The sequence below is a fragment of the Chamaea fasciata genome, unplaced genomic scaffold, assembly GCF_029207755.1.
Source record: "Chamaea fasciata isolate MVZ Bird 193981 ecotype frontalis unplaced genomic scaffold, bChaFas1.0.hap1 SCAF_31, whole genome shotgun sequence".
Lineage (NCBI taxonomy): Eukaryota > Metazoa > Chordata > Aves > Passeriformes > Sylviidae > Chamaea > Chamaea fasciata.
In genome coordinates, this window is record NW_027094116.1 from 3,058,682 (window position 1) to 3,071,664 (window position 12,983).

General features: G+C 57.8%; 1 protein-coding gene across 1 annotated transcript; it reads left to right on the forward strand.

Moving 5' to 3' along the window:
- Positions 1–6: 6 nt before the first annotated feature.
- PSMD4 (proteasome 26S subunit ubiquitin receptor, non-ATPase 4) lies at positions 7–12,834 on the forward strand. The gene is made up of 10 exons (XM_066206883.1): positions 7–49; positions 3,143–3,283; positions 5,839–5,953; positions 6,916–7,002; positions 8,225–8,293; positions 9,019–9,234; positions 9,662–9,770; positions 10,292–10,423; positions 11,439–11,506; positions 12,446–12,834. The coding sequence occupies exons 1-10, from the start codon at positions 24–26 to the stop codon at positions 12,674–12,676; spliced, it is 1,194 nt and encodes a 397-aa protein (XP_066062980.1). The 5' UTR covers positions 7–23; the 3' UTR covers positions 12,677–12,834.
- Positions 12,835–12,983: the final 149 nt, after the last annotated feature.

A 12,983-nucleotide genomic window follows, 5' to 3' on the forward strand; every position in this document is an offset into this window, starting at 1 on the left:
GAGGGAAGGAAGAAGGAGCCAAGATGGTTCTGGAGAGCACCATGGTGTGGTGAGAGCGCCGGCACCGGGCCCGGCCCCGGCCCTGCCGCCCCCGGCGGCCTCGCGGCCACCCCCGGCCCGGCACGGCCGCACGGCCCGGCACGGGCCCGGCACGGCCCGGCCGCTTGGCCTGAGTCATGGCGGGGGCTGGGGGCCGAGCGGGCCGCGCCTCAGCGGGGACGGCAGGGACACTGAGGGACAGGAGGGGACACTGAGGACGGGAGGGGACACTGAGGGACAGGAGGGGACACTGAGGGACGGGAGGGGACACACAGGGACAGGGGGGACACACAGGGACGGGAGGGGACACTGAGGGACGGGAGGGGACACACAGGGACAGGAGGGGACACTGAGGGACGGAGGGGACACTGAGGGACGGGAGGGGACACACAGGGACGGGAGGGGACACACAGGGACAGGAGGGGACACTGAGGGACGGGAGGGGACACACAGGGACGGGAGGGGACACTGAGGGACGGGAGGGGACACTGAGGACAGGAGGGGACACACAGGGACGGGAGGGGACACACAGGGACGGAGGGGACACACAGGGACGGGAGGGGACACACAGGGACAGGAGGGGACACTGAGGGATAGGAGGGGACACTGAGGGACGGCAGGGGACACACAGGGACGGGAGGGGACACACAGGGACAGGGGGGGACACACAGGGACGGGAGGGGACACTGAGGGACAGGAGGGGACACTGAGGGACGGGAGGGGACACTGAGGGACGGGAGGGGACACACAGGGACGGGAGGGGACACGCAGGGACGGGAGGGGACACACAGGGACAGGAGGGGACACACAGGGACAGGGGGGGACACACAGGGACGGGAGGGGGACACTGAGGGACGGGAGGGGACACGCAGGGACGGGAGGGGACACACAGGGACAGGAGGGGACACACAGGGACGGGAGGGGACACTGAGGGACAGGAGGGGACACTGAGGGACGGAGGGGACACTGAGGGACGGGAGGGGACACTGAGGGACGGGAGGGGACACACAGGGACAGGGGGGGGACACACAGGGACGGGAGGGGACACTGAGGGACGGGAGGGACACACAGGGACGGGAGGGGACACTGAGGGACAGGAGGGGACACTGAGGGACGGGAGGGGACACACAGGGACGGGAGGGGACACACAGGGACGGGAGGGGACACACAGGGACGGGAGGGGACACTGAGGGACAGGAGGGGACACTGAGGGACGGGAGGGGACACTGAGGGACGGGAGGGGACACTGAGGGACGGGAGGGGACACACAGGGACAGGGGGGGGACACACAGGGACGGGAGGGGACACTGAGGGACGGGAGGGGACACACAGGGACGGGAGGGGACACTGAGGGACAGGAGGGGACACTGAGGGACAGGAGGGGACACACAGGGACGGCAGGGGACACACAGGGACAGGAGGGGACACACAGGGACAGGAGGGGACACTGAGGGACGGGAGGGGACACACAGGGACGGGAGGGGACACACAGGGACGGGAGGGGACACACAGGGACAGGGGGGGACACTGAGGGACAGGAGGGGACACTGAGGGACAGGAGGGGACACTGAGGGACGGGAGGGGACACACAGGGACGGGAGGACACACAGGGACAGGGGGGGGACACACAGGGACGGGAGGGGACACTGAGGGACGGGAGGGGACACTGAGGGACAGGAGGGGACACTGAGGGACGGGAGGGGACACACAGGGACGGGAGGGGACACACAGGGACGGGAGGGGACACTGAGGGACGGGAGGGGACACGCAGGGACGGGAGGGGACACACAGGGACGGGAGGGGACAGCGATAGCCCTGCGCCATTCCCGATGTTTTCCCTGGAATTGCAGCGTGGATAACAGCGAGTCCATGGGGAAATAACCTCATTTTCCCCCCAAAAAATCCCCCAAAAATCCCAATAAATCCCCAAAAAATCCCCCAAAATTTGATGTTTCAGGATCTCAACCCCAGCTTTCCTAAAGAAGGGAGTTTTTTGGGATACCCCCGATCCATTCCCGTTTTTTTTCTTCCCCCTGGAATCGCAGCGTGGACAACAGCGAGTCCATGCGAAATAACCTCATTTTCCCCCCAAAAAATCCCCAAAAATTGGATTTTTCAGGATCTCAACCCCAGCTATCCTAAAGAAGGGAGTTTTTTGGGATACCCCCGATCCATTCCCGTTTTTTTTCTTCCCCCTGGAATCGCAGCGTGGATAACAACGAGTCCATGGGAAATAACCTCATTTTCCCCCAAAAAATCCCCCAAAAATCCCCAAAAATTGGATTTTTCAGGATCTCAACCCCAGCTATCCTAAAGAAGGGAATTCTTTGGGATACCCCCGATCCATTCCCGTTTTTTTTTCCCCTGGAATCGCAGCGTGGATAACAGCGAGTACATAGGGAAATAACCTCATTTCCCCCAAAAAAATCCCCCAAAAATCCCAATAAATCCCCAAAAATCCCCCCAAAATCCGATGTTTCAGGATCTCAACCCCAGCTATCTTACGAAAGGGAATTTTTTGGGATACCCCCGATTCATTCCCGTTCTTTTTCTTCCCTGGAATCGCAGCGTGGACAACAGCGAGTACATGGGGAAATAACCTCATTTCCCCCCAAAAAATCCCCAAAAATCCCCAAAAATTGGATTTTTCAGGATCTCAACCCCAGCTTTCCTAAAGAAGGGAATTTTTTGGGATACCCCCGATCCATTCCCGTTTTTTTTTTCCCCCCTGGAATCGCAGCGTGGATAACAGCGAGTCCATGCGAAATAACCTCATTTCCCCCAAAAAAATCCCCCAAAAATCCCAATAAATCCCCAAAAATCCCCCCAAAATCCGATGTTTCAGGATCTCAACCCCAGCTATCTTACGAAAGGGAATTTTTTGGGATACCCCCGATCCATTCCCGTTTGTTTTTTTCCCTGGAATCGCAGCGTGGACAACAGCGAGTACATGGGGAAATAACCTCATTTCCCCCCAAAAAATCCCCAAAAATCCCCAAAAATTGGATTTTTCAGGATCTCAACCCCAGCTATCCTAAAGAAGGGAGTTTTTTGGGATACCCCCGATCCATTCCCGTTTTTTTTCTTCCCCCTGGAATCGCAGCGTGGACAACAGCGAGTACATGCGGAACGGGGACTTCCTGCCCACGCGGCTGCAGGCGCAGCAGGACGCCGTGAACATCGTGTGCCACTCCAAGACCCGCAGCAACCCCGAGAACAACGTGGGCCTCATCACCCTGGCCAAGTAACGCCGGGAACGCCGGGAACGCCGGCAACAGGAGCGGGGATTTGGGAATTTTCCCCCTTGGAATGGGAGGGATTTTGGGGGATTTGGGAATTTTCCCCCTTGGAATGGGAGGGATTTTGGGGGATTTGGGAATTTTCCCCCTTGGAATGGGAGGGATTTTGGGGGATTTGGGAATTTTCCCCCTTGGAATGGGAGGGATTTTGGGGGATTTGGGAATTTTCCCCCTTGGAATGGGAGGGATTTTGGGGGATTTGGGAATTTTCCCCCTTGGAATGGGAGCGGTTTGGGGGATTTGGGAATTTTCCCCGTTGGAATGGGAGCGGTTTGGGGGATTTGGGAATTTTCCCCCTTGGAATGGGAGGGATTTTGGGGGATTTGGGAATTTTCCCCCTTGGAATGGGAGGGGTTTGGGGGATTTGGGAATTTTCCCCCTTGGAATGGGAGGGGTTTTGGGGGATTTGGGAATTTTCCCCCTTGGAATGGGAGGGATTTTGGGGATTTTGGAGGTGGGGAAAGCTGGGAATTCAGGGGAAAAGGAGCTGGGAATTCAGGGAACAGGAGCTGGGAATTGGGAATTTTCCCCCTTGGGAAATTTCCCAATTTCCCAAATTTTCCTCCAGTTGGAATGGGAGGGGTTTGGGGGATTTGGGAATTTTCCCCCTTGGAATGGGAGGGATTTTGGGGGATTTGGGAATTTTCCCCCTTGGAATGGGAGGGATTTTGGGGGATTTGGGAATTTTCCCCCTTGGAATGGGAGGGATTTTGGGGGATTTGGGAATTTTCCCCCTTGGAATGGGAGGGATTTTGGGGATTTTGGAGGTGGGGAAAGCTGGGAATTCAGGGGAAAAGGAGCTGGGAATTCAGGGAACAGGAGCTGGGAATTGGGAATTTTCCCCCTTGGGAAATTTCCCAATTTCCCAAATTTTTCTCCAGTTGGAATGGGAGCGGTTTGGGGGATTTGGGAATTTTCCCAGTTGGAATGGGAGTGGTTTGGGGGATTTGGGAATTTTCCCCCTTGGAATGGGAGGGATTTTGGGGGATTTGGGAATTTTCCCCCTTGGAATGGGAGGGATTTTGGGGGATTTGGGAATTTTCCCCCTTGGAATGGGAGGGGTTTGGGGGATTTGGGAATTTTCCCCCTTGGAATGGGAGGGGTTTTGGGGGATTTGGGAATTTTCCCCCTTGGAATGGGAGGGATTTTGGGGGATTTGGGAATTTTCCCCCTTGGAATGGGAGGGATTTTGGGGGATTTGGGAATTTTCCCCCTTGGAATGGGAGGGATTTTGGGGGATTTGGGAATTTTCCCCCTTGGAATGGGAGGGATTTTGGGGGATTTGGGAATTTTCCCCCTTGGAATGGGAGGGGTTTGGGGCATTTGGGAATTTTCCCCCTTGGAATGGGAGGGATTTTGGGGATTTTGGAGGTGGGGAAAGCTGGGAATTCAGGGGAAAAGGAGCTGGGAATTCAGGGAACGGGAGCTGGGAATTGGGAATTTTCCCCCTTGGGAAATTTCCCAATTTCCCAAATTTTCCTCCAGTTGGAATGGGAGGGGTTTGGGGGATTTGGGAATTTTCCCCGTTGGAATGGGAGGGGTTTGGGGGATTTGGGAATTTTCCCAGTTGGATTAGAGGGATTTCGGGGTCATTGGAGGTGGGGAAAGCTGGGAATTCAGGGGAAAAGGAGTTGGGCTTTGGGAATTTTCCTAATCGGAATGGGGGCGGTTTGGGGGATTTGGGAATTCCTCCAGTTGGAATGGGGGGGATTTGGGGGATTTGGGAATTTTCCTAATCGGAATGGGAGGGATTTTGGGGATTTGGGAATTTTCCCCCTTGGAATGGGAGGGATTTTGGGATCATTGGAGGTGGGGAAATCTGGGAATTCAGGGAACCAGGAGCTGGGAATTGTTGGGAAAAGGAGCTGGGAATTCAGGGAACAGGAGCTGGGCTTTGGGAATTTTCCCAATTGGAATGGGAGGGGTTTTGGGATCAAAATTCCCTGATTCCCTGCAGTAACTGTGAGGTGCTGACCACGCTGACCCCGGACTTAAATCCCAAGGGGAATTTCCCTGCCCAAATTCCCGGGACTTTTCCCCGATCCCAGATTTTCCCTGCCCAGATTCCCGGGAGTTTTCCCCGCCCAGATTCCCGGAAATTCTCCCCGATCCCGGATTTTCCCTGCCCAGATTCTCGGGAATTCTCCCCGATCCCGGTTTTCCCTGCCCAGATTCCTGGGAATTTTCCCCGCCCAGATTCCTGGGAATTCTCCCCGATCCCAGATTTTCCCTGCCCAGATTCCCGGGAATTTTCCCCGCCCAGACTCCCGGGAATTCTCCCCGATCCTGGTTTTCCCCGCCCAGATTCCCGGGAGTTTTCCCTGCCCAGATTCCCGGGAATTCTCCCTGATCCTGGTTTTCCCCGCCCAGAATCCCGGGAGTTTTCCCCGCCCAGATTCCCGGGAATTCTCCCCGATCCCGGTTTTCCCCGCCCAGATTCCCGGGAGTTTTCCCCGCCCAGATTCCCGGGAATTCTCCCCGATCCCGCTTTTCCCTGCAGTAACTGCGAGGTGCTGACCACGCTGACCCCGGACACGGGCCGGATCCTGTCCAAGCTCCACACGGTGCAGCCCAAAGGGAAAATCACCTTCGGCACCGGCATCCGCGTGGCCCACGTGAGTTCCTGCTCGCCCCGAATTCCCGGAGAATTCCCGGAATTCCGGGGGGGGGGGGAAGCGGGCTTTTCCTGGAGGGAATTTGGGGGTGGAAATGGCGGGGGCAGGTTTTAAAGCTCAGCCTCAGTCGGGGGAATTCCCCTTTAAAGTCACGGGGATGCACCGAAATTCCGGGAAATCCAACGGAAATCCGTGGGAATCCCACCTAAATCCTTGGAAATCCGACTGAGATCTATCGAAATCTCACGTAAATCTCAGGAAATCCAACGGAAATCCGTGGGAATCCCACCTCAATCCATGAAAATCCATTTTAAGTGCATGGAAATCCTCCTTAAATCCATGGAAATCCACCCTAAATCCCCGGAAGTCCAGGGTAAATCCCCGGAAGTGCAGGGTAAATAAGTCCCCAGAAGTCCAGGATAAAGAAATCCCCGGAAGTGCAGGGTCAATAAATCCCCGGAAGTGCAGGGTAATTAAATCCCCGGAAGCGCAGGATAAATCCCCGGAAGTGCAGGGTAAATAAGTCCCGGAAGTGCAGGGTGAATAAATCCCCGGAAGTGCAGGGTCAATAAATCCCCGGAAGTGCAGGGTGAGTCCCGGAAGTGCAGGGTGAGTCCCGGAAGTGCAGGGTGAGTCCCTGGAAGTGCAGGGTAAATAAGTCCCGGAAGTGCAGGGTAAATCCCCGGAAGTGCAGGGTGAATAAATCCCCGGAAGTGCAGGATAAATCCCCGGAAGTGCAGGGTGAGTCCCTGGAAGTGCAGGGTGAGTCCCTGGAAGTGCAGGGTAAATAAGTCCCGGAAGTGCAGGGTAAATAAATCCCCGGAAGTGCAGGATAAATCCCCGGAAGTGCAGGGTGAGTCCCTGGAAGTGCAGGGTAAATAAATCCCCGGAAGTGCAGGGTAAATCCCCGGAAGCGCAGGGTGAGTCCCGGAAGCGCCGCCTGAGCGGGGGTTTTGGTGCAGCTGGCGCTGAAGCACCGGCAGGGCAAGAACCACAAGATGCGAATCATCGCCTTCGTGGGCAGCCCCGTGCACGACAGCGACAAGGACGTGAGTGCGGGCCGGGATCCGCCGGGATCCGCCGGGATCCGCCGGGATCGGGGCCGGGATCAGCCTGGGATCGGGGCTGGGATTGTGGAATCCGGTCTGGAATCAGCCCGGGATCGGGGCCGGGATCAGCCTGGGATCGGGGCTGGGATTGTGGAATCCGGTCTGGGATCAGCCCGGGATCGGGGCTGGGATCACGGGATCAGGTCTGGGATTGGCTCCTGGGAAATCTGGGATTGGCTCCGGGATCAGCCCGGGATCCACCTGGGATCCGCCGGGATCCACCGGGATCGGGGCCGGGATCAGCCTGGGATTGGCTCGGGGATCGGGTCTGGGATCGGGGCCGGGATCAGCCTAGGATTGGCTCGGGGATCAGCCTGGGATTGGGGCTGGGATCACGGGATCAGGTCTGGGATTGGCTCCTGGGAAATCTGGGATTGGCTCCGGGATCAGCTGGGATCCACCCGGGATCGGCCTGGAATCCGGGCTGGGATCGACCCGGGATCAACCCGGGATCAACCCAGGAGTGGGTCTGGGATCAGCCTGGGTCTGGTCTGGGATCAGCCCGGGATCGGGGCTGGGATCACGGGATCAGGTCTGGGATTGGCTCCTGGGAAATCTGGGATTGGCTCCGGGATCAGCCCGGGATCCACCTGGGATCCGCCGGGATCCACCGGGATCGGGGCCGGGACCAGCCTGGGATTGGCTCGGGGATCGGGTCTGGGATCGATCGGGGCCGGGATCAGCCTGGGATTGGCTCGGGGATCAGCCCGGGATTGGGGCTGGGATCACGGGATCAGGTCTGGGATTGGCTCCTGGGAAATCTGGGGTTGGCTCTGGGATCCACCCGGGATCCACCCGGGATCGGCCTGGGATCTGACCTGGGATCGGGGCTGGGATCAGCCTGGGATTGGCTCGGGGATCGGGTCTGGGATCAGGTCTGGGATTGTGGAATCCGGTCTGGGATCAGCCCGGGATCGGGGCTGGGATCACGGGATCAGGTCTGGGATTGGCTCCTGGGAAATCTGGGATTGGCTCCGGGATCAGCCCGGGATCAACTCCCAGAAAACCCAGGACTGGCTCCCAGGAAATGTGGGATCAGCCCAGGCTTGGGTGGATCCCTGGGGTGGATCCCTTGGATCTGGGGCAGCCAGATCCCCGATTGCTGTGGGATCCGGGCGCTGGGCCGGATCCCGCTGATCCCGGGGAATCCCCGGATTTCCAGCTGGTGAAGTTGGCCAAGCGCCTCAAGAAGGAGAAGGTCAACGTGGACATCATCAACTTCGGGGAGGAGGTGAGAATTCCGGGGATTCCCAAATTCCGGAGGGGGAATTCCCACGTTCCAGGGCTCACAGATCCCCCCCAAAAACCCCCCAAATTCCCAAACCTTTCCCTGCATCCCAAACCTTTCCCTGGATCCCAAACCTTTCCCTGGATCCCAAACCTTTCCCTGGATCCCAAACCTTTCCCTGGATCCCAAACCTTTCCCTGCATCCCAAACCTTTCCCTGCATTCCCAAACCTTTCCCAGCATCCCAAACCTTTCCCTGGATCCCAAACCTTTCCCTGGATTCCCAAACCTTTCCCTGCATCCCAAACCTTTCCCTGGATTCCCAAACCTTTCTCTGGATCCCAAACCTTTCCCTGCATCCCAAACCTTTCCCTGGATCCCAAACCTTTCCCTGCATCCCAAACCTTTCCCTGGATCCCAAACCTTTCCCTGGATTCCCAAACCTTTCCCTGCATCCCAAACCTTTCCCTGCATCCCAAACCTTTCCCTGGATTCCCAAACCTTTCCCTGGATTCCCAAACCTTTCCCTGCATTCCCAAACCTTTCCCTGCATTCCCAAACCTTTCCCTGGATTCCCCAACCTTTCCCTGCATTCCCCAACCTTTCCCAGGCGGGAATTTTCCGGCTCCCCCACTCTGGGCGTTGCGGCTCCCGGCGCCCTTTTCCCGCCCGCTCCGCGCCGCGGCCCCGTCTCCGTCCGTGGCGCATCCCGGTGTTCCCCCTCCCCAGGAGGCCAACACGGAGAAGCTGACGGCGTTCGTCACGGCGCTCAACGGCAAGGACGGCAGCGGCTCCCACCTGGTGACCGTGCCGCCCGGGCCCAGCCTGGCCGACGCCCTCATCAGCTCGCCCATCCTGGCCGGCGAGGGCGGCGCCATGCTGGGCCTGGGCGCCTCCGACTTCGAGTTCGGCGTGGATCCCAGCGCTGACCCCGAGCTGGCGCTGGTAGGGAGCCCGGAATTCCCGCAATTCCCGAAATTCCCAAAATCCCCACGGGATTTGGCTTTGTTAGCACCGAAATCCCAAATGTCACCGCTCTGTCGCCTGGGGGCGTCGGACTTCGAGTTTGGGGACTCTGGGAATTTGGGGATTTGGGATTTGGGGATCTGGGAATTTGGGCATCTGGGAATTTGGGGATCTGGGGGTTGGGGGATCTGGGAATTTGGGATTTGGGCATCTGGGATTTGGGGATTTGTGGTTTGGGGATTTGGGATTTTCCAGGCTCTCCGGGTCTCCATGGAGGAGGATTTGGGATTTTGGGATTTGGGATTTTGGGATTTATTCTGGGGTTTTCCAGGCTCTCCGGGTCTCCATGGAGGAGGATTTGGGATTTGGGATTTGGGATTTTGGGATTTATTCTGGGATTTTCCAGGCTCTCCGGGTCTCCATGGAGGAGCAGCGGCAGCGGCAGGAGGAGGAGGCGCGGAGGGCGGCGGCGGCTTCGGCAGCTGAGGCCGGGATCGGGGCCACGGGAGGGGACGGTGAGGGGTCTGGGGGATGGGATTCATGGGATTTAATGGGATTTATGGGATTTGGGAATGAGGGGCTGGCGTGGGATGGGATTCCTTGTCCATCCCATAAATTCCCTGAATTCCCTGAATCCCCTGAATTGCAGAGTCAGACAAGGCGCTGTTGCAGATGACCATGGGCCCGGCGGGGCTGCCCGACCTGTCCATGCCATAAATCCCGTAAATCCCAGAAATCCCATAAATCCCATAAATCCCGTAAATCCCAGAAATCCCATAAATCCCAGAAATCCCATAAATCCCAGAAATCCCGAGTCGCCGTCCCTCCCAGAAACGCGCTGAATTCCGGCGTTTCCGGGTTGCAGAGTCGGACGAGGCGCTGCTGAAGATGACCATGGGCCCGGCGGGGCTGCCCGACCTGTCCATCCCATAAATCCCATAAATCCCATAAATCCCAGAAATCCCGTAAATCCCATAAATCCCGAGTCGCCGTCCCTCCCAGAAACGCGCTGAATTCCGGCGTTTCCGGGTTGCAGAGTCGGACGAGGCGCTGCTGAAGATGACCATGGGCCCGGCGGAGTTTGGGCGCCCCGGGCTGCCCGACCTGAGCTCCATGAGCGAGGAGGAGCAGATCGCCTACGCCATGCAGATGTCCCTGCAGGGCGCCGGTCAGAGGGGAGAACGCCGGGGGGAAAACCGGGAAAATGCCGGGGGAAACCGGGAAAAGCAAGGGGAAACCGAGGGGGAAATGGGGGGAAATGGGGGGAAACCGAGGGGGAAATGGGGGGAAATTGAGGGGGAAATGGGGGGAAACCGAGGGGGAACCGAGGGGGAAATGGGGGGAAATGGGGGGAAATGGGGGGAAACCAAGGGGGAAATGGGGGGAAACCGAGGGGGAACCGAGGGGGAAATGGGGGGAAATGGGGGGAAACCAAGGGGGAAATGGGGGGAAACCGAGGGGGAAACCTGGGAAAACCAAAGGGAAAACCAAGGGGAAAAGCAAGGGGAAACCAAGGGGGAAATGGGGGGAAACCGAGGGGGAAATGTGGGGAAACCAAGGGGGAAATGGGGGAAAATTGAGGGGAAAATGTGGGGAAACCAAGGGGGAAACCTGGGAAAACCAAAGGGAAAACCAAGGGGAAAATGGGGGGAAACCAAGGGGGAAACCAAGGGGAAACCAAGGGGGAAATGGGGGGAAACCAAGGGGGAAATGTGGGAAAAGCAAGGGGAAAATGTGGGGAAACCAAGGGGGAAATGCAGGAAAAAACGTGGGAAAACTGAGGGCAAAACGCCAGAAAAATGTGGGAAAATTGAGGGGAAAACGTGCGGGAAAATGAGGGAAAAAAACACTGGGGAAAAACCAGCAGGGAAACAGTGGGAAAAATACGGGAAAAACCGCGGGAAAATCGAGGGGAAATTCCAGGAAAATTGAGGCGGAACCGGAGGAAAACTGAGGGGAAATTGGGGAAAAGCGGTGGGGAAAACGTGGAAAACAACGTGGGGGAAATGCAGGAGAGATGCCAGGAGACTGAGGGAAAACTGAAGGGAAAAAATGGGCGAAAAACGGAGGGAAAACGGCCGGAAAGCCTCGGGGAAAACGACGGGAAAACCGTGGGGAAACAAAGTTCAGGAAAATCCCAGGGGGGTTTTTCCATGGGTTTTTTTGGGACTGGGCTCTTGCAGAGTTCGCCCAGGCCGAGGCAGCCGAGGTTGACAGCGGAGCGGCCATGGACACCTCCGAGCCCGCCAAGGTCAGGCTGCAGAAATCCCTGGGATTCGGGTTTGTCCCCGCACATCCCAGAAATCCCTGAATGCCATCATTCCCGTCCCGTAAATCCCATCTCGTAAATCCCATCCCATCCTCTCATTCCCATCATTCCCATCCCGTAAATCCCATCAATCCCATCAATCCCATCAGTCCCATCATCTCATTCCTCTCATTCCCATCATTCCCATCAATCCCATCAATCCCATCAATCCCATCCTCTCATTCCCATCATTCCCATCAATCCCATCATTCCCATCCCGCCCACAGGACGGGAATGGGATCGTCCTCAAGGCCAAACGGCCCCAAACCCCCCAGAGTGACCCCAAACCCTCCAGGATTGATCCCAAATCCCCTGGGATGATCCCAAACCCCCCAGATGATCCCAAACCCTCTGGGACGATCCCAAACCCTTTGGGATGATCCCAAACCCCCTGGGACGATCCCAAACCCTTTGGAACAATCCCAAACCCCCTGGGACGATCCCAAACCCTTTGGAACGATCCCAAACCCCCTGAGATGATCCCAAACCCTTTGGAACGATCCCAAACCCTTTGGGATGATCCCAAACCCCCTGGGACGATCCCAGACCCTCCAGGATTGATCCCAACCCCCCTGAGATGATCCCAAACCCTTTGGAACGATCCCAAACCCCCCGGGACGATCCCAAACCCCCCGGGACGATCCCAGACCCTCCAGGATTGATCCCAAACCCTCCAGGATTGATCCCAACCCCCCTGGGACGATCCCAAACCCCCTGGGACGATCCCAAATCCCCTGGGACGATCCCAAACCCTTTGGAACGATCCCAAACCCTTTGGGACGATCCCAAACCCCCCGGGACGATCCCAACCCCCCCGGGACGATCCCCACTCCTCCGTATTTTCCCCCCAAATTCCCGTTTTTTTTCCCCCGCCCCGGGCAGGAGGAGGACGACTACGACGTGATGCAGGACCCGGAGTTCCTGCAGAGCGTCCTGGAGAACCTGCCGGGGGTGGATCCCAACAACGAGGCCATCCGCAACGCCATGGGCTCGCTGGCCTCGCAGGCCGCCCGCGACGGCAGCCGCGACGGCAACCGCGACGGCAACCGCGACGGCAACCGCGACGGCAACCGCGACGGCAACCGCGACGGCAAGGACGAGGAGAAGAAATGAAACCGTCCCGAAGTCGCCCCGAAATCCCCGGGAAAACGGGCCGGGGAAGCGGTTCGGGGTTGCTTGGGAATCGCAGGAATAAAGAAAAGGAACCGAAGGAATTTTCTTGGGGGTCGAAGGGGTTTCTTGGGAATAAAGTGAATTTCTTGGGAGCGAAAGGGATTTCTTGGAAAGTCAAGGAATTTTCTTGGGGGTCGAAGGGGTTTCTTGGGAATAATCAAAGGGGTTTCTTGGGAATAAAGTGAATTTCTTGGGAATCAAAGGGGGTTTCTTGGGGGATTGCAGGAATTTCTTGGGGATCAAAGGG

Excerpts from the sequence above, each read along its gene's own strand:
- PSMD4 (XM_066206883.1), top strand. The coding sequence starts at position 24 with ATGGTTCTGGAGAGCACCATGGTGTG. Across the intron at positions 50-3,142 it reads CTGGAGAGCACCATGGTGTG|CGTGGACAACAGCGAGTACA; the intron begins GTGAGAGCGCCG and ends CTGGAATCGCAG. Across the intron at positions 11,507-12,445 it reads ACACCTCCGAGCCCGCCAAG|GAGGAGGACGACTACGACGT; the intron begins GTCAGGCTGCAG and ends CGCCCCGGGCAG.